The sequence below is a fragment of the Camelus dromedarius genome, chromosome 30, assembly GCF_036321535.1.
Source record: "Camelus dromedarius isolate mCamDro1 chromosome 30, mCamDro1.pat, whole genome shotgun sequence".
In the NCBI taxonomy this organism is placed as follows: domain Eukaryota; kingdom Metazoa; phylum Chordata; class Mammalia; order Artiodactyla; family Camelidae; genus Camelus; species Camelus dromedarius.
In genome coordinates, this window is record NC_087465.1 from 3,538,051 (window position 1) to 3,564,425 (window position 26,375).

General features: G+C 46.8%; 1 protein-coding gene across 5 annotated transcripts in view; it reads left to right on the forward strand.

Annotated features, from left to right (window-relative positions):
- Window positions 1-26,375, forward strand: part of LYN (LYN proto-oncogene, Src family tyrosine kinase) — a 105,869-nt gene that overhangs the window by 62,864 nt on the left and 16,630 nt on the right. For all 5 annotated transcript variants that reach the window (XM_064480821.1, XM_031441608.2, XM_031441611.2 and 2 more), the window contains 2 exons: window positions 8,262-8,444; window positions 9,666-9,742. In XM_064480821.1, the coding sequence (XP_064336891.1) occupies window positions 8,262-8,444; window positions 9,666-9,742 (260 nt within the window). The remainder of the gene's footprint in view (window positions 1-8,261; window positions 8,445-9,665; window positions 9,743-26,375) is intronic.

Below are 26,375 nucleotides of genomic sequence, written 5' to 3' on the forward strand. Positions count from 1 at the left end.
GCTCTGGTGTAGATTTTTACATTGTAAAACCAATTTCCAGAACTTCCATCTTGCGGAACTGGGTCTCTAAACTGTGAACAACTCCCCTCCCCCCGCCCCCAGCCCCAGGTAACCACCATTCTACTGTCTTTCTCTATGAATGTGACTCCTCTAGGAATCTCAAATAAGTGAAATCATACCGTGTATGTCTTTGTGTGTGTGTGTGACTGGCTTGTTTCATTTCGCATGATGTCCTCCAGGCTCGTCCATGTGTCAGAATTTCCTTCCATTTTAAGGCTGAACGTTATTCCATTGAATGTGAACTACACAGTGTATAGATTACCGCATAGTGATTCATAAACAATGGATTTTGTTTATCCGTTCATCCACTGATGGACACTTGGGCGGCTTCCGCCTTTTGTCTGTTGTGAATGACACTGCCGTGAACATGCGCACACAGCGGTCTCTGAGACCTTGCTCCCAGTTCCTTTGGGTATATACCCAGGAGTGGAATTGCTGCATAATATGGCAGATCTGTGTTTAATTTCTTGAGGAACCTTCACACTGTCCTCCATAGTGGCCGCACCAGTTTACATTCCCACCAGCAGTGCATAAAGGCTCCAGTTTCTCCACATCACCAGCACTTCTCATTTTCTGGTGGGTTTTTTGTCTATAGTCACCATCCTACTGGATGTCAGGTAGTGTCTCATTGTGGTTTTGATTTGCATTTCCTAATGGTTGGTAATGTGGAGCATCTTTTCATGCATTTATTGGCAATTTCTGTGTCTTCTTTGGAGAAATGTCTGTTCAAGTTCTTTGGTCATTTTTAAAATTAGGTCATTTGTTTGATTTGCTAATAATGTTTTAAAAGAGAGACAGCAGAAGCTCATCTGAAATGGGGGTTGTAATAGAACCTAGCTTTTAGGGGCGGTGTAGAAACTGAATGAAGTGGTACAGGTAAACACTTAATCCAGCTGACAGCATTTAAGAACTATTGTTATTATTAAATTTTTAATATTATTATAAAGATAGTCTGGTAAATTAGAGCAAAGACTTATGAAACAGAAGAGAGAAATTACCCGGGATTTCCCCACTCAGCATAAGCTGTGTCTTGTTTTTTTTTTTAATTAAACTTTTTATTTTGAGATCATTAAAAAGTCACATGCAGTTGTCAGAAACAAAACAGAAATGAAAACGTGTGCTCACACACTTTTACACAGATGTTCATAAGAGCATTATTCACAATAGCCAAAGAATGTAAATAACCAAGATATCCATCAGCTGGTGAATGGATAAACAAAATGTGGTATATCCATGCAATGGAATATTACTTAGCAGTAAAAAAGACACATGCTACAACATGGATGGCCCTTGAAACCACGATGATAAATGAAAGAAACCAGACACAAAGGACCATGTATGACATGACTCCATTTATGTGAAAAGGCTGGAATGGGCAGGTCTGTAGAGACGAAGTAGATGAGCGGTTGCCTCAGGTAGGGGGTTGGGAGGATGGGGTGTGACTGCTGTTGGGTACGGAGTTTCTTTGGGGGCCATGAAGAAGTTCAGTGGTGGATTGTGGTGCTGGTCCCACCAATCTGAAGATACAGAACCTGATGAATTGTGTACTATAAATGGGGAAATGATATGCTATCTGAATTATGCTTTAATAAAGCTATCACATATATAGAAGAGATAATACAGAGAAACCCTGTGTAGTCTTTATTCAGTTTCCCCCAACAGTAGCATCTTGCCAAACTATAGTGTAATATCACTGCTAGGATATTAATATTGACAGTTTTTTAATTTTGTTTTTAATTGTTTTGGCTACTTTATGTCATTTGAATTTCCATATAATTTAAAAAATTTTTTCCTTGGAGGGGAGGTAATTAGGTTTATTTATTTTTTGGTTTTTAGTGGAGTGCCAGGGACTGAACCCAGGGCCTCGTGCGTGCTACATACACAGTCTACCACTGAGCTGCATCCTCCCCCTATAGTTGTTTTTTCAGTTGTGCTTTTCTCCTTTTAGTTTTGTGTTAAAGACGGAAAAGAAGAAAGGGAGGGGAGGGAGGGAAGAAAGGAAAGAAAGAAGGAAGATAGCAAGGAAGGAAAATAAAGAGGAGAAAAGGAAAGAAGTAGGAGATTTTGCCCTGGGATCTTTTGTGGATATGGTTCTGTGATTTGGTGCCAGCCAGGGACCTCCTCCTTAGCTGTTGAAATCATGTCAATATGTCACATGCATCAAGCAGAGGAAGATGGGGAATCCAACTAGAAGAACAGTGATGGGTGATGTGCCACGAACCAGGGGTTTAAGGATGCCCGCCTCCCCGTGTGTCTGGGGAATCCAACCAGAAGAACAGTGATGGGTGATGTGCCGCGAACCAGGGGTCTAAGGATGCCCCCCTCCCCGTGTGTCTGGACATCTCATCCTGACTGAGGACCAGGTGTATAGCCAGGTCTGCACAACGTCTCAAGGGATAAGTGGGCTAGCTTTTCTCATTGATAGAAAACGGACAACAAATTAGAAATTGTGTCCCTGTTAACCAAGCGAGAGAAGATTTTCACAAGCGTGAGAAATGGTTCTTTGACTACCAGTCGCATGTTGTGGTCTGGATTCTTTTGGCCTGAAGCACAGTGGACAAATACTAGGAAGTGGCCTGTTCGGGGGGAGCAGGGGGTTAGGGATAACAGAGAGGAGTGTCTCCCTCAAGCTGTTTCCTCTTGTCCCTGTGATCCTTTGGCATCTGGCTTGGTGACACGTTTTCCTCCACGGGTTGTTGGATTCCAAGGGAACTGACCCATCCGTGACGTGAGGGGTAATGTTTCCTGTTACCAGTCGGTCTCTAAAGAGACTTTGTCAAAGAAAGTAAACTTATTCTGAATTGATTTTGCGTGATAAATTTTCACTGGAGCCAACTGCACTGAGATTAACCACCAGCCGACTTTGAAAATCAAGTACACGCATCTTTTCTGTAAAACCACTCTCCATTTTGCGATAGTAAGTTAGGCACTTCTTAACAAGCCGGTCACAGCTGGAGTTGGACTTTCCTAAATTGTCACATCGGCTTTCTTTACCTGTGGCAGGGTGGCATCCCAGGAGGAATTACTTACCACCTTCAAAAGATTTTTTGAAAGATCACGTTTCCATCTGTAGTGCCAACCCCAGTCTCTGTGGCTGCGTTCGCTGAGCCTGCACACTGCTGGGGAATAGCTTGGTAAAGGACCAGTCGATCCTTAGCGCTGAATAAAAACCGTGCCTTTAGCGCAAATGGAAACCTGCCCTGTTGTTCAAAAACCCCAGCCCTCGGGGACCATCGAGCGGAAGCTGCTGCCATTCTGGCGCTGTGTGACACAGCTGTTTTATTCACTGTGATCTCCGGCTCCTTATCAGCATTTTAAATATCTTTAGCAGCTGCAGTATTTCCGGATCATTTTTTCCCCTACACTTGGAAAGCATTTTTTTTTCCTTCATCCTTTATCCATAATTTTATTTTATTTTACTGGGGATTGAACCCAGGACCTCGTGCATGCTAAGTACGCACTCTACCACTGAGCTGTACCCTGCCCCCTCCCATAATTTTATGTTACGTGGAAGTCTCAGCAGGTCCCCAGGCTCTTATGATGACAGAAGGAGACTCATTTTGTTTCTTTCTCCTTTGTTGCTATGTACTGTAACAAGCGGACAGAAAAGTGCATACCACACCAAGTTACATAATTCAAGTTCACAGCTAATGACAGCATGAAAGCCTGTGTGGTGACTCCTGCGATCACACCCAGAAGCCCCCACCTACCCCTCCCCAACCATAACCCCACCTGCCCCGAAGGCAGCTGCTATTCTAACCTTTGTGACAATTTCCTGATGTCTCTTTGTAGTTCTCCTACCCTTGTATGTGGGGATGTGTGTGCGTCCCTACACAATGTAGGTTCATTTTGCTTGTTTCTGAACTCTATATAAATGAATCCTACCTGTTTCTCACTCTTTATCAATGGAGTTGGCATTGATGGTTTTGGCGGCTATGAACGATGCTGCTGTGAGCATCTCTGAGCTGCTTGGTGCAGGGGTATGTGAGTTCCTCTAGATGACCAGGAGTGGATTTGCTGGACCACAGGTGTATGAATCTTCAACTCTACTAAATGCTGCTAGCTTAGTTTCCAGGGCGCTTGTCTGGGCTAGACTCTCACCAGTGATGCACAAGGGGTCGCAGTGTTCCATTTCCTGACAACAGAGTGGTGCCTGGGTGGATGTGGTCCCCATGTTGGCACAGCCCATGGGGATGGTCACTCAAGATAATTGCACTTGCAAGGAGGCTGCTCTGTCAACATCCCTTGAGGATGCTTTTGAAGGCAGAAGCTTTACAACTGAATTTCAGTGATGCTCAGAAAAGAGCCCAGGAAAGGGCCTGCAGGAGCTGCCCCTGTTCCCCTGCCGAGGGGCTGGCGCTACCTGCACTCAAGATTGTCACACTTTGTAATCCTGGTCTTGCTGGATGCTGGTCTCTCCCTACGGGTTTACTTGCAGTTCCCTGATTACTAATAAGATCTCACAAGCATGTTAGTCATTACGATTTCTCCTTTCTAAAATGCCCATCCAAGCCTTTGCCTATCTTTCTACTTTTCTTATTGATTTGTAGGAATTCTTTATATATCCTGGACACTAGTACTTTGTCAGTTATATGTATCAAAGAGGGTGTTTTTGTTGTTGTTGTTGAAGTCTAGTTGATATACAATGTTAGTTTCTGGTGTATAGCACAGTGATTCAGTTATACATGTATATATTCTTTTTCATTATAGGTTATTACAAGATATTGAATGTAGTTCCCTGTGCTGTACAGTAGGTCCTTGTTATTTATCTATTTTACATATAGTAGTTTGTATCTGTTAATCCCAAACTCCTAATTTATCCTTCCCCCTGCCTTCCCCTTTGGTAACCTTAAGTTTGTTTTCTATGTCTGTAAGTCTGTTTCTGGTTTGTAGATAAATTCATTTGTATCAATTTTTTTAGATTCCACATATAAGTGATACCATATGCTGTTTTTCTCTCTCTGTCTGAGTTACTTCACTTATCTGATAATCTCTAGGTCCATCCATGTTGCTGCAAATGGCATTATTTCATTCTTTTTCATGTCTGAGAAATATTCCATTTTATATATATTTATATATCTTTATCCATTCATCTTTTTTTAGGATTTTTTAACATTTTTTATTGATTTATAATCATTTTACAATGTTGTGTCCAATTCCAGTGTAGAGCACAACTTTTCAATCATACATGAATATATATATATTCATTGTCACATTTTTTTCTCTGTGAGCTACCATAAGATCTTGTATATATTTCCCTGTGCTATACAGTATAATCTTGTTTATCTATTCTACAATTTTGAAATCCCAGTCTATCTCTTCCCACTCCCTGCCCCCTTGGCAACCACAAGTTTGTATTCTATGTCTGTGAGTCTATTTCTGTTTTGTACTTATGCTTTGTTTGTTTTTTTGTTTTGTTTTGTGTTTTTTTTTTTTTTAGATTCCACACATGAGCAATCTCATACGGTATTTTTCTTTCTCTTTCTGGCTTACTTCACTTAGAATGACATTCTCCAGGAGCATCCATGTTGCTGAAAATGGCGTTATGGTGTCGGTTTTTATGGCTGATCCATTCATCTTCTTTATCCAGTCATCTGTCAGTGGACATTTAGGTTGTTTCCATGTTTGGCTACTGTAGATAGTGCTGCTATGAACATTGGGGTGCATGTGTCTTTTTGAATTAGAGTTTTCTCCAGATACATGCCCAGGAGTGGGGTTGCTGGATCATATGGTAACTCTATTTTTAATGTTAAGGAACCTCCATGCTGTCCTCTGTAGTGGCTGCAGCCATTTACATTCCCACAGTGCAGGAGGGTTCCCTTTTCTCCAGAGAAGGTGTATTTTCTTGTTACATCTTGCTATGTGCTGCCATGGGTACATTTCTGAACTTTTAAATAAATTTACAATGGAAACTTCTTGATTCAGATAATATTAAAGGACTTTTGTTGGTGGAATTTACCTTAAATTTACTTTTAAGAGGCATAGGAAAGATCCTATTGTTTGTAATTGCGCACTTAGATGGAAAATCAGTTTAATATATTCTTGATTCCATTGTTTCAGGTAGGTTGTGGCTTTTGAAAATGACCTAGGGCAGTGTTTTGTAAGCTTTCCATTACTGTCTTAGCCATATGTTGTAACAGTTACTTTATTTTATGTACCTCATTCTTCATTTTTCTGTAGGACACTGCTACTAGGTACAAATCAAAGGGGAATATAAAAGGAAAAATTTTAGCTGAAAAATCAGTATTAAGGATCAGAAGAAAAATTAAGTTGCTTGTTAGCTGTATACTAACACTTTTTCTTGCTCATTTGAAAGTGTAGAAGTAGAAACATACTCCCTTTTCTTTGTAAAAATAATTCCTTTTGGAACCCTCCTACACTGCTGAATGGATACAGAAGTTGTGGCATATATATACATATATATATGTATGTATGTAGTGGAATATTACTCAGCTATTAAAAAGAATGAAATAATGCCCTCTGCAGCAACAAGGATGGACCTAGAGATTACCATACTAAGTCTGACAGAGAAAGACAAATATTATATGATGTCACTTTTATATGGAATCAAAAAAAAATACAAATTATATTTACAAACTAGAAACAGACCCATGGACATAGAAAACAAACTGTGGTTACCGGGAGGAAAGGTGACAGGAAGGATAGATTAGGAGTTTGCGATTAATAGATGCACATTACTGTATATAAAATAGACAAACAACAAGGACATATTATAGAGCACAGGGAACTATATTCAATTTCTTGCAATGAGCCGTAATGGAAAAGAAACTAAAAATACATATGTCTGTATGTGTCTAACTGAATCGCTTTGCTGTACACCTGAAACTAACATTGTAAATCAACTACACTACAATAAAAAATAAGAAAAAAAATTCCTTTTGTAAAAAAAAGATACATACTTATTCACAAATTTAATCAAAAGAGAAAGGAACAAAAGAAAGTAAAAGCGGCCCAGATCCTGCCACCCGAGAGCATCATTCTCAGTTTCCCTGAGTATATGCTGTGCGTAGCAGGTAACATGTGACCTGGAGAAGGGACTGAACACGTTCACATCACCATTTCTTAGACTGTGTGTTTCTTGGGGCAGGTGCTGCCGAGCTGTAACACACCAGGTCGAGGTAGCCAGCAGGGTGACTCGCGGTGGTGACCGGCTGCCACTCCCTCCTCACCTGCTTCTGCACTCGCTAGAGAACTGTGGAAACAGAAAGGAAAGGAAAGGGGCGTGTGATTTTTCTGTAGTTCTGCTTTGCAAACCACTGAGAAAAGGCTTTCCCAGGAGAAAATCAAGCTCAAACTTCCCAGAAAAGCGGTGCCTTGGGGGAACTGCATTAAGGGGGCAGTATTTCCCCAGGTGCGATTCCGTGGGGCTTGAAAAGGTACATGAAGAAGTCTTCTGTGGTCAAGGAAGCATGGGAAATGCTGAGGTTGACCGAGTGGGACAGGCATCTTCACTGACGGGCTCTCTGTGCTTCTGCAGTGTCTCCGGGGTGGCGCGGGCGCCGTGGGCAGTGGTCCCCGGCAGGTTCAGCCCTGAGCCCTTCCTTCCCCCAGCATCACCCGCGTCCACGTCTCTTAGAAAACTTTGGAGAATGCTTATTTGATCCTAGAGTATTGTTTGTACGTCAAAGTTAGAGTAAATAATTTTTTTCAAGTGCAGAGTTTCTTTTCTGATTATAGAATAGTATGTAATCATAATCACCAAGGTAGGGTGATCAAAATTAAAATCACTCATAATTGCACGACTGGAGATAGCTGGTGCCCTGTGTATTTTAGTGTGTTTTCTTCCAGATCATTGTCAGTGTGTGCGGGTGTGTAAGAGTATGTAGAATTATGGTGTGGGGTGGTTTTTTTTTTTTTTTTTTGGTCTTGGGTAAAGAACATTTTATTAATTAGAGGAAATCTAACTAATTAGAGAAAATGGTGGAGTGCATATGGGATTTTACTATTGTTTTATTTAAAAAACCTTTTGATTTTAGAATAATTTTAGGTTTGGGGGGAAGAGCATACACCCTTTACTCAGCCCCCCTTAATGTCACATATACAGAGTTTTAGATACTGTTGAACATTCTAGAGAGTTTAGAAGTTTTTTCTACCTATAACTAAATTTTCCTCAAACTCTGCAGGATGTTTTTGGTGTTTTGGTTTGATAAAGCGTGGCCTCTTTTCTTTTCCCTTCCTAGGTTACTACAACAATAGTACCAAGGTGGCCGTAAAAACCTTGAAACCAGGCACTATGTCTGTGCAGGCTTTCCTGGAGGAAGCAAACCTCATGAAGACCCTGCAGCACGACAAACTGGTGCGGCTGTACGCCGTGGTCACCAAGGAGGAGCCCATCTACATCATCACCGAGTACATGGCCAAGGGTGAGCCCCCGCCCCACCCGCCCCCATCACCGAGTACATGGCCGAGGGTGAGCCCCCCGCCCCACCCGCCCCAGGCTTGCAAAGGAAGACCTCTAATGTCCAGAGAATACTCAAATTAAAAATTATATTCATGTTTAGAATACAATGACTATAAATTATATTTATATTTAAATTATAAATCGTAAACCAGCATGCTCACCACCCCAAAAAAATCAGAAAATACAGGAACACTAAGCATTTTCACAAACCACCTCATTGGACGGCATCTGTTGTCAAAGTGATGTATCCTCGTCCTCGTTTCTCTGCACTTGTCTCCATGTACACACAGAACAGCCCCGAGAGTAGTACCCCACACCTAGTAGGCCCCCAGTAAATGGTCGTCAAATAAATAAATATGCATTTCAAATAAGGTATTATTGTAATGTGTTCAAAATGTGAGTTCTCAGCATTCCACAGCCAGTTCATTTTCCGCTTAGCACTATCTAAGTGTTCAGGGTGTGACTGAGAAATGTTCATAATTTAAAAACTTGTCAAGGTGGAATTCCCGTGTAATCACAGAGTCACTGAAGAAGAGGTTTTAAGCAACATTTGTGGTCACCTTCAGATGAAGGAGTTTGACTCACCGTCCTTCTCCCTTCGGGTCGGTAGAGATACTAACAAACCACCTCATGACTTCTAGAGAATCAGAATTTTCAGAAGGAATGAAGGAAGGAAAGAATCATAAGCCGTAGCCCAGATTTAGTAATCATCTCATGCAGAATGGAGAGTAGTGTGATGTCATAGCTGAATAGGTTAGAAAGAGGATTATTACATTTTCTTATTTAATATGTTACTATTTCAGAATATTAATCACTCAGAGTTCTTCCAAACAAGGACATTGTTAAAAAAAAAAAAAAAAAGCCGCATCATTTAGGTTGTTTTAGCCCAGAAACCAGACTCAGGACCAGACGCTGAAGCAGGAATTCCATAAATATTTCTTGGATTAATTAACTAATGGTATTCTTTTTTTAATAATTTAATTTTATTTATTTTATTATTTTCTGATGGAAGCACTGGGGATTGAACCCAGGACCTTGTGTGTGCTAAGCATGCACTGTACCACTGAGCTATTACCTGTCCCCCACTAATAGTGTTCTTGATCACAAAGGATCACTTGAATTTTGTTTGGAATTTTCTCTTGTGTGTTTGAACTGCACTAACGCGCTCTTCCTCTACCAACAGGCAGTTTGCTGGATTTCCTGAAGAGCGATGAGGGGGGCAAAGTGCTGCTTCCGAAGCTGATCGACTTCTCTGCTCAGGTGACGTATGAAAACGCCAGCCTGGGGTCAGGTTGCAAACCTCCCTGCTTCTGACTCAGGGTGACGTTGTCTGGGGAGAAGGCGTTGGCGCTGAGGGTTTCCCAGTGGTGGTGGCGACAGAAAGGCCTTCCAAAGGACGTGTCCTTGGAGGCAGTGATGGGGGCTTCACTTGGAGCGAGTGTGCCCATGGCGAGGTTTGACCCAGGTGCCTTCGTCTCTGACCCAGGTCCGCCTCCTTAGACTTGTATCCATTTCCGCACAAGAGGTAAGAAACAGCGCCCCTGAACCAATCACTGTGCACTGCGTTTTGGAGGAGCAGTTCCACGCGGTGTAGGCATAGCATCTTTTTTTTTATTCTTCTTTTTTTAATGAAGTGTAGTCGATTTACAATGTTAGTTTCAGGTGTACAGCAAAATGATTCAGTCATACACATACCTACACATAGATTTTTTCAGATTGTCTTCCATCACAGCTCATTACAAGAAGTTGAGTATAGTTCCCTGTGCTCTACGGGAGGTCCTTGTTGTGTCTCTATTTTATATATAGTAATGAAGCCCAGCACCTTCTAAGTGATGCGCGTGTGCAGCTGAGTTCCTGATCTAAAGTACTGACGCTTTAAGCCCTCGGTGTTCCTGAAAACAGAGAACTGTCTTCCTTCCCTGCTCTGTCCCGCTTTCACTCCTCCTTGTTGGGTGTGTCTTTGGGATTCTGGGAAACATTCATTCATAGCATTTGTTGCCAATGTGTTTACTTTGGAATCGTGTTCTCTGAAGTGTACTTCACAGGAGAGGGAAGTTATCCGGAAACCCAGGACTGTGCCTGGGGTCCCAAGGAAATGCTCACGTGAAGGGTGCCCCGCTACTGACGTTCAGTGGTTTCATTGTGTCCCTTAGTCAGTCACGTTCGGCTCCTTGCTTGTTTCTCAGTATGGGTCACGGGTGGTTTCTGTTGGGAAGGCTTTGATAGCCCAAAGTAGCACAGGAGATTTCTGGAAGTTCTGGAACAGGCAGGTCTTAATGGTCCTCGTTCCTTACCCATTCCTTCCTCAGACCGTCTTTTAAAAGTTGGGGAATTGGTAAGTCCTTCCCAGGAAGATGAGGCCAAAGGAATGATTTAGCCCACAGGTGGGGCGCGTGGAGGAAGCAGGGATAGAACCCGCGCTGTGCAGGAGAGTGTGTGGGCGGAACTGGAGTCCAGCGCCCTGGACCGGGTCTGCCCCGCGGCCCTGCCGCTCGGTGGCCACGCCACTGTCAGCAGCGCCTTCGCCTCCGTGGGTTAGTTTTCTCTCCTGTCAACTGGGAATGGTCCTTGCTGCTTCAAGGAGCTGTTGTGGGGATTAAGTCACACGAGCTGGCGTGGACACGGCACTTCAGAGGCTGCTGCTGGACGCCTGGGAAAACTTGGGGACGACGGCCCCCGTCATTGCAGTAAAGGTGCAACATCTAGTTTCAGTGCATGGAGTGCTGAGCGTCTGCGGGAGGGCCACCAGGTCAGCAGCACCCACGAAGTCCCTAAGCAGCACAAAACTCACCGTCTTTACAAGAGAATTCCATCTCCTTTTGGCTCCATCTTTGTTCAGGGAGCAAACCTCACCCCGACCCTTCCCCAGCCCATCCCTCAAGGGGGCGCTCGTGAGACCTCCTGCTGCCCCTTAATTATCCCGTTTCATCTGCTGGTGGCTTTTCTTATTAAACTACTGACAACATGAGGAGGGGCCTGAACCTTGGCAACAAGGGTGGGGCCTTGACGCCTCCGCCTCAGCCCAAGACCGCTTACCTCACACATCCTCCCCGCTAACCACACCCGCTGCCCGTCCCACTGCGACGCCATCCCTTCCCTCGGGTGCTACCCCGCGCGCCTCCTCCGGGTACCTTTCTGAAATGATCTCCAGACAAAGAAAGGCATCTCTGGATGTTTTTCTCCTTTTCCTCCCCATCGTGCGCCAGTGGCTAACGTTGCCGCTTTCCCGCAGTGAATGACTCCGGAATGGTGAATACTAACAAAGCCGGCCCGAGGCGGTAGAGGGCAATTTGGTGCCTGATAGTCCAGGCTTTCCCACGCTTCTCCTGCACGTGACCGTGACAGTGGAAACGGGAAAGCAGCAGAACTGTGTGGGTCCTGGTGGTATTTGAAGTCGAACAATGAGTAGTCTGTGCAACGTGTTTATACTTTCTTCCTTTCACTGGCGTCGGCGGTAGCATCAGAGATTCGGGAACTTGAGTGTTCACAAGAGGACACAGTTAAACTCAGCAGTTTTTTGCAGTGGGAGACAGATTAGAAATAAACCCGTTTACTTACTCGCAGCCCCGGAAGAGTAGGGACGTGGTGGGGGAGGTGTGAGGGGCAGCCTTGGGACTTTTCCCAGGCTCTCACATGGCCTCTTCTTCCCTCTCCTTACCACCGACCCCCTGCCCTCCCCTCCACTTCCCCCTCCCGATTCTCCCAGTGCCAGTCGAGACAGGAAGTGGGTGAGGGCACGTGATGGCCTCTCGGTTCATGTGGGGGCTTCATTTCATCACTTCCTGTCTCAGGATGAGTTAGTCCTAAAAGGCTGTTTGGAGCCCAAGTGTGAGCCTCACTCCCCAGCCCATCTCTGAGCCCCCCCCCCCCCGCCCCACCGCCTTCCTCCCCTTTTAATGGAGAATGAGGCTGTCAGCTCTGTGCGGTGCTTTTCTTCTTGTGTTAAATGAAGCCATTTGTGCTTTTTGTGCTGAAATAGGAAAGTGACCTCTTTGCAAAGGAAGTTGGATACTTTCAAAGCAGAGTGACTTGGCCTGATTCCCTTCCAGCCTTTGCCTCATGTGAGAGAAGAAAAGTGAACTTGGAGGAGGAAGGGGTGAAATCTGTGGGAATTTCCTTCAGCAGAAGCGGAAATAGAATTGTAGACTTGACAAATGGAGAAGAGAAAGAAGTGGGGAAGTCACAGTTGCATTGTGGAGGTCAGAGGAATCATCCTGTAATTCAGGTCAAGGGAACCAAAGCCTTTTTCAGTCTTTGGAGGCTGCGTCCCTCAAGTGCAAAAGGGACCGAAAAATGAAATGGACATTTACGTGTGGGTAAAACTGCCGTGGAAAACGGGGAGGACAAAGGTGTTATAATAATCTTGGCAACAAGAGCATTTCTTTCGCCCCTTCTAGCTGATAAAGCACTTCGGTCTCCATCATTTAAGTTGAGCCCAATGACCTTGGGTGCATTTATATTGTTATTTAATGCTTTTTACAAATGAGGAGGTGACCTGGGACCTGTCCAAGGTTACAGACCAGTGGGGAGAGTTGCTGGGCTCCACCCTGGGTCTTCTGACTCCAGGTAACTGGTTCTTTCCCCTGTACCCCACAGTCATCCCATGATCACAGTTGCCCTGCAATCATTTCACACCCAACACTATGCTGATAGCATTTCCCTCTTTTGTGATTATGATTATCAGAATTAATGATATATTTTGTGTGGTTTTTTTCCAAAAACATTCTCTGTTGCCAAGATGTAGATCTTTCCATCACACAGTGATTATATTTTGCCCCCTAGTGTTGAAGTTTAAGCCACATTTAATTGGAAATTGGAAAAATAAGGCTGGTAGGAAACCTCAGTCTGTGGTCATTTGATGATCAGCCTGTTTAGTAGGAAGGCCTTTGGCTGAGAAAATGTCATATAGACTAGGGCTCCCTTATAATAACTCTCAGTTGGAACCCACCAGTCTGTTGGAGGTAAATGGGATCTGAGGTGTCTGGAGCTGGCTGTTCTGCTGAAGTTTCTAGAGTATTTGCCACTACCATCAGACATGGGTCTCATTCTGTCTCCCTGTAAAGAATCTAAAAGACAAGCCAGGGCCTCGTTGTCCAGCTCAAGGCGCTCCTCCACATCCCACTCCCCAAAACATCAGGGTGAAGCAAGTACTTTATTTTTCAAAAGCTTTATTAACATTAACCCTTCAGTGATGGTGTCATCGCATTTAATTTACCTAAACTGGAAGGAGAATTACATCAAGATTTTGAGTCAGAGGCAGCGACGAGTGGAAACCTCAGGGGACAGACTTGATCTGCATTTCATCCTGGAGGCCAGGTCCCCTCCCCACTTCGTATTTAATCTCAGCTCTTCACGCATGACTCTCCAGGGAGGCCCCGCGTTCCCAGTTCTTCTTTGAAGCCCAAGAGCCTCCTCCAGGGGGAAACGGCCAGCACTGCAGAGACAGTTAATTCCACAAAATCATCCGAGCTGGGTACCACCCTGGCTGAAAAGGTCACATGGCCATCAGGATATGAGGTCCCCAGTGCGCATCATGGGGGGAACCACGGCTTGGAAGCCTTCCCCAATATAAAATATCTTACAGACATAGTGTTTTCTCTTTCTCCAGAATATGAGAAACATCACTGTCATTTTGTGAATGGAGCTATTGATGATGTTAGTGGTGGGGAAAGCATTAAGCCAGGAGTCAGAAAACCTGGACCAGCCTGGGGAAAATCATCCTGTAGACCCTGTGTCCTCATCTGTGAAAGGAGGGGCCACAGGCTAGCTTTCCCATAGCCTTGGCGCTACTGTTCCGTGACCTCGAAAATCTCCTGCTACTTAGAGTATCTGCGTGAACTGCCACCCCAGAGGCACCGTTAATGCTTCTAAGTGTATCCAGACGAAGGGGCCTAAGACTTTGACGTTGCCCCTCCTGAGGGGACGTGAACGCATCACACACGCGTAGTGCCCAGCGGCAGGCATGTAAACGCGCTGTTATCTTCCTGGAACACTGAATTTTGTCTGAGGCTTAAAGTTCAGCCCTGAAAACTTACAAAATGGACAAATGAAAGCAGAGTTACCGGCAGAATTGCAAAACTGGATCATATGCAGTTTCCTTCTGAAAAATTTGAAAGAATAGGAAACTGTCATTTAAAAATAGTGTAAAACAGGAACTCTTTTTTTTTTTTTTTTGGCTGTTGGGCGGTGGGGGTGTTTAAATGTTTAAGCAGAGGAACCATGACTGGTTGTTTAACAGCAAATAAAGAGGAAGTTCTTCTTGTTTTAATTTTTGTTTTTGTTTTTGTTTTGGGGGGGGGAGCAATTACATTCATTTGCTTATTCGTTCATTCATCTATTTTTTTTAATTATTTATTTTTCAACAGAGGGACTGGGGATTGAACCCAGGACCTCATGCATGCTAAGCACGCACTCTACTACTGAGCTATCCCCCTTCTTGTTTTAATTTTGATTGGAAAACTTTCTAGCACCAGTAAGAAGCTTTCAGCTCATGGAGGCGGCTGCTGGGACTTAGGGTTTGCGTGCCAGCCCTGCCCCTTTTCTGGGTATGATTTTTTTCCAGGGGCGGCCACTTCTGGTCAGCATTACTGTAAGTCACAAAGTAACTTCCTCTTCAGATACCCATCAGGGAACCTGCAAGGCGAGAATCTAATTGAAGCAGTGTAGGAGCGGGCAGGGTTCATCACCAGCGGCTCAGAGCTCACAGTGGACGTGGACACGCTTGAAGGAGACTGCAGAGCGTCAGCCCAACTGATCTTTGTCTTGAGCTCGCAGTTCGCTTGCCCTGTGTGTCCACCCGCTCTTGGTGTGCCCCTTCGTCCCCCACCCCGCCACGTGTGCTGAGCACAACCAGGCACGTGCCAGGGGTGGGAGGAGGCAGATGCATCCGCCTCAAGGTGCTTACGGCCTGGTGTGGGAGGCAGAAAAGTAACAGGCGGGCCGGGGTCGGCACGCTGGGGACCAGGCAAGGGCTGTGTGGGACGGGCGCCCCAGGCTGTCTTCAGAGGAGGCAGGGTGGAACCCAGTGGGGCAGGGAGCAGCGAGAGGGGAGGCTTCCTGGAGGAGGCGACACTGAGAGGCAAGGCTAGCCCTGCTAGCTGGGGCGGGGGGGGTGGAGGTAGGGAGGAGTCTGGCTGAGTGGACTTGGTCCATAAGGGCAGAAAAAAGGGGTGTGGGGGATTTACAGGTGGGGTGTGTTGAGAAAGTGGGAGCAGGGACACTGAGAGCTAGACGTGGACGTTAAGGAAAATTGGAGGTATTGTCAATGCCTGAGTTATGCAGGAGGCGCAAACTCCTGTAGATAACAGAAAAATGTATTTGAGAAAAGCAGAAAGGTGGTTATACTCAGCCAGCGGTCTCTCGAGAGTTACGGTTTTATGCTTTTGTGTTTATTTACCTCTGAGGACTCTGCAGGTGCTGTTTGTATTTACTGCGACACGCGCTTGTGTCTCCAGCCCACCTCTGCAGGAACCACGGGGCGCTGCGCTCCTCTGCGCCTAGGATTCTGTTTTGTCCCTGTTTTTTGTTGTCATTTGGTTTGTTTTGTTTTCTAAACCCGAGACTAGGAAAGGTGGGTGGAAGAGGGAGGGGATGTCTGTGTTCCAGTCCCAGCTCCCTTTTTAAAGGGGGCACCCTGACATGGACAGGGGTCATCCTGAAGTGTTTCCATCAGAGTTAGATGTCTCAGCACCCGGCCCCCGAAACCTAAGAGCAGCTTGGTCTGGGGGCCTGAAACCTGAGGGAGTTTGTGCTGAGTCTGCGAGTTATGCCTCCCCCCAGTGGCTTCTTGGTGCTCCGCGGGAGGCAGGTGTGAGAGCCTGGCCGTGAACCTGGGGCGGGTTGCTTGGTGGCAGTTTGCTCCTTCAAGGCGACGATCTAAGCAGGAAGGAGTATGATGAGCTCTGTACGTGGGACGTCGCCCTGGGCAGAGTGCCCATGTGTTGAGGAGGGAGAGGGGCTGGAGGTCGTGGTCCCAGCAGAGGGAGCAGCCACATCACGGGCTGCAGAAGCAGAAAGCCAACCGGACACCCGATGTCTGGGCGGGCAGCTGAGCTGTTGGCCCTGTAAGCACCAGGTTTGCAGGGAGCCAGGCATTGACCAAGGGAAATAGATTTTGCTGTGTGGGTTGAAGTGTCGTGAGACGCCCGGGGCGAGAGGTCCTAGGTGGTCACGTGCTTGAGTGCAGGGTCCGGGGTTTGGAAGCGGGCGTGAGCTGGAGGGAGTTCTAGGTGCTGCTCTGTGGATGGTCCCTTTGCAGGGGGAGCGGTTGACAAGGTCCCTAAGGGGATGTGGGGGCACAGAGCCCCCCAGAAGAGGGCCAAAGGGGACAGGTGGGAGGCCAGCCTGGGGACGAGGGACGTGGTCCTCAAGGAGGAGGCAGGGCTGATTGGAACGGAGAAACTTGCTCTGGATTTTGCAACAAGAACTCCCTGGGAGAACTTGGCTGGACGGTTTCCAGCCATGATTTAGGTGGAAGCCAGGCGCTGGGCCCATCCCTGCTCCAGGCTCCCCTCCTCTGCTCCGCAACCCTGGTATCCTGTCCTGTCTCCAGAGCCCGCTCTCCAAACCCGGCTCCTCTTCCTCCTCCATCCCCTCCTCGGCCTTCTCCTTCCCCCCAACCACCATGTTCCTACCCCCAACCCCACCCCCAGCCACACTCTGGCGACAACTGATTTCTGTTATTATTTGAATGAAATTGCTTGGTCCTTATTTTTTTTTACTTGAAGTATAGTCGATTTACAGTGTTGTGTTGTGTTAATTTTGGTGCACAGCACAGTGAGTCAGTTATACACCTAGATGCCTTTTCGTGTTCTTTTTCATTATAGGCTGTTACAAGGTAGTTCCCTGTGCTGCACGGTAGGACCTTGTTGTTTATCTATTTTATAGATAGTGGTGTGTATCTGCATGGTCCTTTTTTGTAATTTTAGTTTTATTTAATGGAGGGACTGGGGATTGAACCCAGGACCTCCTGCATGCTAAGCACGCACTCTGCCCCTGAGCTATACCCTCCCCCGTGGTCCTAATTTTTAAAAGCAGGTTTATACTGATTTTTTTCTACACAGGGGAAAAAAATGAAATAAAATGACTCTGAGTGACCTTTAAATGATCCGTCTTTTAAAAACCATGGTTTTGTAGCCTTCCGTATAAGAAGGTTTCTTCCCCTGACCTCGGATCATGAGCTTCAAGATGTTTGTGTTACAGCGCACACATAAATTCCAATATAATGCTTGTCTTAAACTGAGTTGCCAGAAGCAGCCCCTGGCCCAATTTCAGAGCAGCCTGGTGTCTTCAGAGTTGATTCCGGGGCCAGGTTGGTTCCCGGCTCCATGGGCAGGTTCGCAGCCCCCACACGGCACAGCAGGGCTGAGTCTCAGTGACCCTCCAGGCAGCTGTGCTTCTGGCCTCTCTGGCATTTCACCTCTGATCTCTGCCCCAGTGGTCAACTTAGGGTCCTGCCTGAGGGCCTGAGGGCCACCACAGTGAGCACGGGGCCACCAGAGGATAGCTAGGCAGTGCCCAAGGCCGCATGGAGCCCTGCCATGGGAGCCACCCCATGGCCTTGCCCCTTCCCCCAGCCCCTTCCTAGGAGGTGCCCAGCCTCCAGCTCCCAGAGCCCTGCAGTGGCCAGAGGGCGAGGGTGCAGCCCTCCCGCAGGCTTCCCAGCCCCCAGGGCAGCAGGCAGCTCCTGGACCAACCCCTCTCCATAGTCTTCCTAAATGTGTCTCCCGCCTCCGCCCACCTTCGTCTCTCCTCTGGCCTTTGCCGGCGCCTCTTGCCTGGTGCTGCCAGCTTCAGACACTCGGGGCGTCCAGTTAAATGTGACTTTTCGATACACCGCGAATGATCCGTGAGTAGAAACACCCCTTTGTGTTTTACCTGGCAGCCCTGCACACACTGGGTCTGCCGCCGGCCTCTTTCGCTTCCTCTTTCCAAGCTCCATGAAGCAGGCGGGGCCAACTGGGCAAATGCAGTTTTGCATTTTTTATTGTGGTCAGATGCGCATAGCATAAAATCTTCCACTCTGACCATTTTTAAGTGTACAGCTCAGTGGTGTTAACTGCGTTCACATTGTTGGGCCACCACCCCCGCCATCCACCTCCAGAACGTTTTCATCTTCCCGGACAATTAAACGCTCACGCCTGTTCCTGGGTCTCCCCGGCCCTTGGCAACCACTGCTCTCTCCTGTCTCTAAGCATTTAACTGCTCCAGGTCTCTCACCAGCTGGAAGATTCTGCAGCCCTGCTGATGAGCACCTTCTGTGGATTCCATCACACTTGTCAAAACTCCGGATGGCGTGTGCGCGCAGGTCCCCAGCCTCTGCCTTCCTTGGGCCTGGCGCCCGCCAGGCTTCTGTCGTAGAGTTTCTCCCAAGCCCACTCCTGGAGACCACCCCTCTGTGCCGCTCACCCGGGTCCTCAGTCTCTCTCTCTCTCTGTCTCTCTCTGCCACCCGTCCCTTTCTCAGCGCGTGCGCTGCAGCGTGAATGTTGGGGTGAGTTCTCCCTTGTATGCAGTAGGTGCTCTATAAATATTTGCTGAATGACTGTTGACCCGAGCCGGGACAGCCTACGTTCAGTTTCAAACAACAGATCCTTTATTCTCTGCTTCACACAGCTCTGAACAAGCCATTAGAAGAGCATGTGTTTTTCGTGTTTTTCTGGGTCACGATTCGGGTGTATTTAACCATAAGATGTTCTCCTGATACTTTCCTTCTTCCCCTCACCCCCAGCTGTTTGCTTTTCTGCACAAAACTTATGTTATTGGTTGAAATAAAAGTGAGAAAGGAAGAAGGAAGTAGAATGTCTGGGTCTTTGTGAAAAGACAAAGCTGCCTTGTTGTGCACTCCCTGTGGGATAAGGAAGGCCAGGAGGGAGGAGAAATTATAAACGAAGTGTTTAACCCTGAAGCCGGTGGCGGATGCATTTAATTTGGGGAACATTTAAAAATGAGCAAGTTCTCCTCTCGTAGGGTCATTCCGGTTCCTGGGTGGGCTTTCCTGTGACGCCGGGAGGGCCCTTTGTCTGCGCTGCCCCAGCTACGGAGGTGATGGGGCTGGAATTCAAGTGGTGACGGGGCTGGCGGGCTGTGCTGGGAGAACTCAGGGTTTCCAGCTCTGGTTCGCTGTGCTCCCCACATCTCCTTGGGTCTGTGACGTAGCTGTCTGGGTGGTGCTTGGCGGGGCAGACCTACCTGCACGTTGACGAGTGAAGATCGTATCTGCACTCACGCCGGCAGGCAGCCCCAGCGGCGTGTGTTAGCCCATCCTCTTCACTGTTTCCGGCCCTTCCATCTCCCCCTCCCTCGACCCCAGCTCTGAGGCCCGTCAGCTCATCGTCCCTCTGGCCGCAGGGTCCTCGGGTCCCTGGGCACCTCTGATCGTTGCCCTCTGCCCAACCTCCCTCTCTCTCCAGCCCCTGATGCTCCTGCCATGGTTGATGGGCATCCAGGCAGACCTTCAAACTCAGGCTCTCTGTCTCTTGACTTCCTCTCCCCCAGGATTCCGTCCTCGCCCCCGGAGCCACTCCGTGGTTATGACCAGTATCGCTGGCCCCCATCCCCGTCCCGGCCCATTGCCTCCCATCTGACTGGCTCACCCTCCACTCCTCCGGCTCCAACAGTCCCTGCCCCTTCCCAGCGTTTCCCGTCCATCCACCTCCCACCTGCCCCCCCGCCTCCACTCCCTCATGTTTCTCTTCTCTGCTGACCTGGCTTCTGTGTCCCCTCTGTTGCACGGACCTTATTCAAGATCAGCTCTTCACCTGCTTCATCCCCACATGCACACACCAGCTGTGGCCGCTGCTGAGGGGGTGTACCGGCTCTTCTTCAAGACCAGTGACTGAGCGCCTAGTGACCCCACGCACACACTCCTGCACAGCCGTTTCTGTCCTTCTCCTCTGTCCCCAGACCTAAGCCCTGCCTCCCCCTTCCCTCTCTCAGAGGATGACCTGCTGTCTCTCTCGCTGAGAAGGAGAAGCCGTCACACATCCTCCTTCCTGACGTGACAGCCACCTGCATTACGCATCAGGTCCTGTCCCGTCTTGCCTCTCAAGACACCGTTCTAGAAATTCTGCACTGACGTTTCCCGCTCATTTCTGTGCCATCCCCATGGGAATTGTAATAAAGCCCCCCCGTTTCTTCCACATCCCTCTCCAGCTACCTCTGCCTCCATTCTCCCCCACCCCGCCCCTGCAACAGATGTCCTCGAAGGACCACCCTCCCTCATCCTCAGGACAAGGAAATGCCCGAACAGCCACAGAGAACAACCCTGCCCCTCCCGGCTCCCTTCAGAAACACTCGCTGTTCTGCAAACTCATTTCCAAAGGGTTCAAGTGCAAATAAAAGTAGTAGCAGGGCTGTTTCCGGCATATTTGGGCTCCACCAGAGCTCGTTACAGACCTCCTCAGCTGTCACAGGACGACTGAGTCGGGGATTATTTCCAGAGCTGGAGTTCAGGCTCTGCACGGGAACTGTTCCCCCCAAACAGAACTCAGGCTCTTGCGGGTGTTCTGTCAGAGCTGGCACATGGTGCGTGTGCCTGCGGTGTATTTTCCTCACTTCTTAGCTGTCTGGCACGAGGTCTTTCTATTTGCTGTTGTGTATTTATCCATCTTCCCCCCCAGAAAGTAAGCACACGGGGCAGGGCGGGCTGTGTGTCGCTGCCCAGTGCACGGGGAGCAGGCGGGGGGTACTTTCTGCACATGGATGATGAGTGAATGACAGTCCTCGTAGGCTGACGGAAGACCCTGCCTCAGAGGGACACTGGCCTGCGGTCTTTTAGTGCATCGCAGTGTCCTCAGGTCGTAGCAAATCTCGTCAAGCTACAGTAACCAGAACCCTAAATCTCACCCCCAGCTGTTTTCTGTTAACTCACTGTGACGTACTGATACGACTTTATAGATGTGAGCATGTACTTCATGAATGATCCTGGAAGTCTTTCCAGGTAAACATAGCACAGAACAAGTATTCACGCCCAGGGAATTTCTGGGAAGATGTGAATCTAGATCAGATCTCATTTTTTAAAATAGATTTTTTTTTCCTTACCAGAAATCAATGAGTGTTCATTATAAAATTATTGAAAAAAATAGCCCTCAGATTCTGTGATTCCAAAGGCAGATGATACGGGCATTTTGTGCGTTCTTGTGCTATATTTCAGTCTTATTTCATTTTCCTAGAGATTTTTAAAGCAGTAGTATTGATAATGGATTAAAAAAGAAGAAAAGTCATACTGTACCATAGCTTATAAATTTAAAAGGTTTAACCCCGACTCCTTGGTCCCAATTTTAACAATTCTAATGCATCCTTACAGATACCAGTGTAGATTCTGGCTCCCCCCCACCACAGATGAAATTATCCAATTTGTAGTATGTTGCAGTTTTATAGCTTAATTTATCTTGGTTGTCTTCTCATATTGGTATAGAATGATCCTCCTCATTCTTTTAAAGCCTTTTAATATTCTCCTGTGTAGATGTCCTGTGGTTTAACTGCTCCCTTGTTGATGGGCATTTCTGTTGTTTTCTGGGGTTTTGTTTGTTTGGTTTGGGTTTTACTGTAACAAACAGTGTACGGTGAGGATCCTTCCCTGTATGTGTTTGTACACGTGTGCAAGTGTGTTCGAAGGGTGAATTGTACGTTGCAGATCTACATTTCCAGAAGTGTGTATACATTTTAAATTGTGATGGCTATTCCTCAGAGTCTTGCCAGAAAATGAGAGTGCCTTTTGTTTTATCCTCTTGCCCAGACTGGGTGTTGTTAACACTCTCTAACCCAGTCTGATAGGTCAGATTTAGTATTTCCGTAGTGTAATCTGTGCTCATTTAATATGGGTGGGATCGAGCATCTTTTCCTATGTTTCTTCTTTGTTTGCCGTTTATTTTTCTGGAACCTATTTCATTAAGCTCTTTGCCCATTTTGTGCATTAGTTCATCATCATTCATCCTTTTTAATTGTTCTTTTCATTACTCGTTGTGCCTGTGCCGTATGTGCTGTTCTGTATGTCTCAAGCTGAGTGTTAATAGTTTTTCATTGTACTGAAAACTCTCCACAAACGCGTGTGTACCTGTTACAGTGTAACATGCGGCTCCTACGACTGTGTCGTGATTTCCCTAACAGTCCCTTGTAGATGAACATTCAGGGAATCTCCACTTTTCCACTAATATAAATACCAGTGCAAAACGTTTCTGTGCGCAAAGCTTGACTTCCTGCGTCTGCTTCCTCATCCCCCCGTAGCCAGGTAACAGGATCGGAGCAGGAACGTTCGAGTCTCTGGACGGTCACAGCCTGTTTTCACTGAGCACAGTTGCGCGTGTGGTCCGAGGAACTGTCCCTCGGCTGTCAGGTCGCCATCCTCCTCAGCGTCATACCTCCTCTGTCTCGCAAAAGCCCAGACAGAAGAATCAACGGCTCTTGTCTTGTTTCTCCATCCCTGGGATAAGTTAACGTTTTGCTTCCTTCTTCTCCTTTCAGGGTGATAAGCGTGGCTCCTTAGCCGCAGATCAGGGTGGGTCACGTAGATGATAGCAGTGAAACTGATGTGGAAGAGCACACGGTGAGCAAAGGAGACTGCTACCCGCGGTGTCATTTATTCACTGCCCTGTCCCGGTGTGCTGAGTGGGGGGTCCCTTTCCTGATCCACTGGGGGGGGTGATTGTCAACAGGTCACACCTTCACAGCCTCAGGCAGCTGGTCTAAGGGAGCCTCGTCAGCGGACGTGGGGTCCGGGCCCCCTCACATCCCAGGGGTGATGGCAGCCACTCAACAGAAGGGACACAGAGGCCGGGGCAGCTCCCCACCGACCACCCCTCGGCTCTGAGATCAGCTGTCCTGCCTGTCATTTCACCAGGATGGACTAGATCGCGACTATTAATAGCAGCAGCATTATGATCGGTAATAGTTATCACTAACATCTGTCCTGCACTGTGCAGCCTCGCGGTCTCCTCTTCCGTCTCATCTGGGCTCTCCCAGCTCGCTGCCATTATCACCATTTTGGAAAGTGGAAAAGTTGAGATTTTTGAGAAGAAACTTGCCCCCTTTTTGTATAAAACCCAAGATGACTCATTCTAAGGCTCTGATAGAAGCCACAACTGTCTGACTATCTTCGAAGGCGTCACTAGTCATCGCCCTACTTCCTGCTCATCCCCAGTTGTGCATTCACAACGCGGCCAGGTCTATCTGAGGTTACAGTGAGGAGCTGCCCCTGGGAGGAATTGATACGGGAGGAGCCCTGACCGCCGCCCAGTTTGGTTTGGTCCCCCCAGGTGTGCATGGGCGTCCCCATCCAGGATCCCGCGGCGAGCTGCCAAACCGTCTCCTTGGTCTCAAGCACACTGCGCAGGTGTGGGTGATGGGCGCTGGCCATGCCCCCTGCAGCGAGCAGCCTTTGCCACTTTCTGTTACTGCTTTGCTCCAGCTGGAAGTTCCCAGGGTAGTTTTATTTTTCAATTGTGGTAAAATACACGTAACATAAAGTTTACCATTTCATCCATTTTTAAGTGCACAGTTCAGTGACATTCACTTTGTTGTGTGGCCATCACCACCATCCTTCTCCAGAACTATCTCCATCTTGCAGAACTGACACTCTGTATCCATTGCACGTGAACTCCGTATCCTCTCTCCCACCAGCCCGTGGCAACCACCATTCTCCTTTCTGCCTCTGTGAATTTCATACTCTTAAGTACCTGGAATCATACAGTATTTGCCCTTTTGTGATGGGCTGATTTCTCTTAGCATATTGTCCTCAAGGTTCGTCCATATTGTAGCACGTGCCAGAATTTCCTTCCTTTTTATGGCTGAATAATATTCCATTGTTTGTATAGACCACATTTTGTGTTTTCATTCATCTGTTGATGGGACACTTGAGCTGTTTCCACCTTATGGCTGTTGTGAATATTGCTCCTACGAACAGGTGTTTACTAATAATATCTGTTAGATATTTTACAAATCTCTACTTCCAGTTGCTTTGGGTATATATACCCAGGAGTGGATGGATGGTTGGATCATATGGTAATCCTATGTTGAATTTTTTGAGGAACATGCATTCTGACTTCCATGATGGTCGCAGCATTTTTCATCCCCAGCAGCAGTGCACAAGAGTGCCGATTTCTCCCCATCCTCAACAGCACTTTTTATTTTCTGTTTTGGGGGTTTTGTTTTGTTTGTTTTTATAATAGCCATCCTAATGGATGTGAACTGGTCCAATAAGTTTTTGTGAGAGAAAGTCTATGGGAATTAGTTGACTAATTTTTCTTCATTTTTTGCTAACGAAGGTGAATCTCTTTCAGGGAAACTTACTGATTTAAACATGATTGTTCAGTGAAGTTGTCTTTGTGGAAATCGTGTCTCCCTTAGGCATGGTGGATCCTTGCATGCTGTTGGATTGATTAAAATTTGACCAGTCACAGAAACCTCCCCAGCCCTAAATTTGTGTATGTCAAAATCTGCCCCCATCTTTGAGCTATGAAGGTACTGCAGACTGCAAACTTTAACTTGGCCACTTTTGAGGTGATCTAGTTATTATTTCTCCTTTCTTTCCTTTTTCCTGCTGTTAACTTGTGAGCATTCTACTGTTTGTAGCTCTTTTTAAAGGAAGAAGCTAGTATGGATAAATAGTTAAGAGCACAGGTGGTGAGACTGGCCACATTTGGATTCAAATCTAGTCCTTTTAGGAAGAATGTTAACTTCTCCAAGGCTCAGCTTTCTCATCTTTACTATGAATATTGGCTACTTCATAGACTTGTTTTAAGGATTATAGGTGCCTGGCAAGGTGCCTGGGCAGAGTAAGCAGCCCATACATGGCAGCTGTTATCATTATCACCATCATCACCATCATCATTACCATCATCATCACCACCATCATCACAATTATCATCATCACCACCATCATCACTATCATCATCACCACCATCACCACCATTATCATCATCACCATCACCACTATTATTACCATCATCATCACCATCATTATCTCCATTACCATCACCATCATCATCACCACCATCATCACCATCATCACCATCACCACCATCACCACCATCACCACCATCATCATCACCATTATAGCAACAGACTTCATTATTTCTTAGAAATTTTTCTTGGAAAAGAGGAATATAGAAGAACATGTTAATAACCCAACAAAGCTAAAACATTTTATTTGACCCCAAAACATAACAAGGAATGAATGAGCTCTCTAGTCCATATCTTCCTCTATCCAAATTATGAGTTAGTAAGTTAGGGATCCAGGATGGAGAGTCAATGACTATAAAGAGACAGAAAAGTGCTTCTATAAACAGTATCAAGTGCTATTAAACAAATGCTGTCGTTTTTGGGGTGCCGAGGAGATGTGTTCTCACTTAAACTTTCTTTTTGAAAGCTCCCTGTTATCGTTACATTTTATTTTTCTGTTGCCTTTAAGCGGTCTTTTCAGGTCAGTTTGGGAATGACCCCAGGGGCTGCCTGGTACAGAGGAGCTTCAGAGAGACCTGAGAACCCATCAGGGTGACTGCAGGTTTTACCCATTTGTTTGCTTCCAACTTACTGATGTTAGCATTATTATTACTGTGCAGGCTTCCTAGAGCTTTTGAAAATGATTAGTTATTTGAAGTCTGCTTCTCCCACGTGTAGGAAGAAAATACACATCTAGAGAGTGAGGCAAACAATGCCTGTTAGAACGGGTAGAGCCACAGGTTCTTACGCCTTCCCACTTTCTGGCAGGTTTCACCTGCGATCTCCCTCACTGCTTGTCTCGATGACAAATGTTTTCCAACCAGCCAGTTTGAAGACAGGTTGGGTTTTCAGTTCTAGTTTCTCATTCAGGGGGAGAGATTTTCTCTTCCCGGGGGAGATTTTAGCTTTGCTTGAGAGATCACATCGAGTCCCTCAGTTAGGTTCCTTCATTCTTT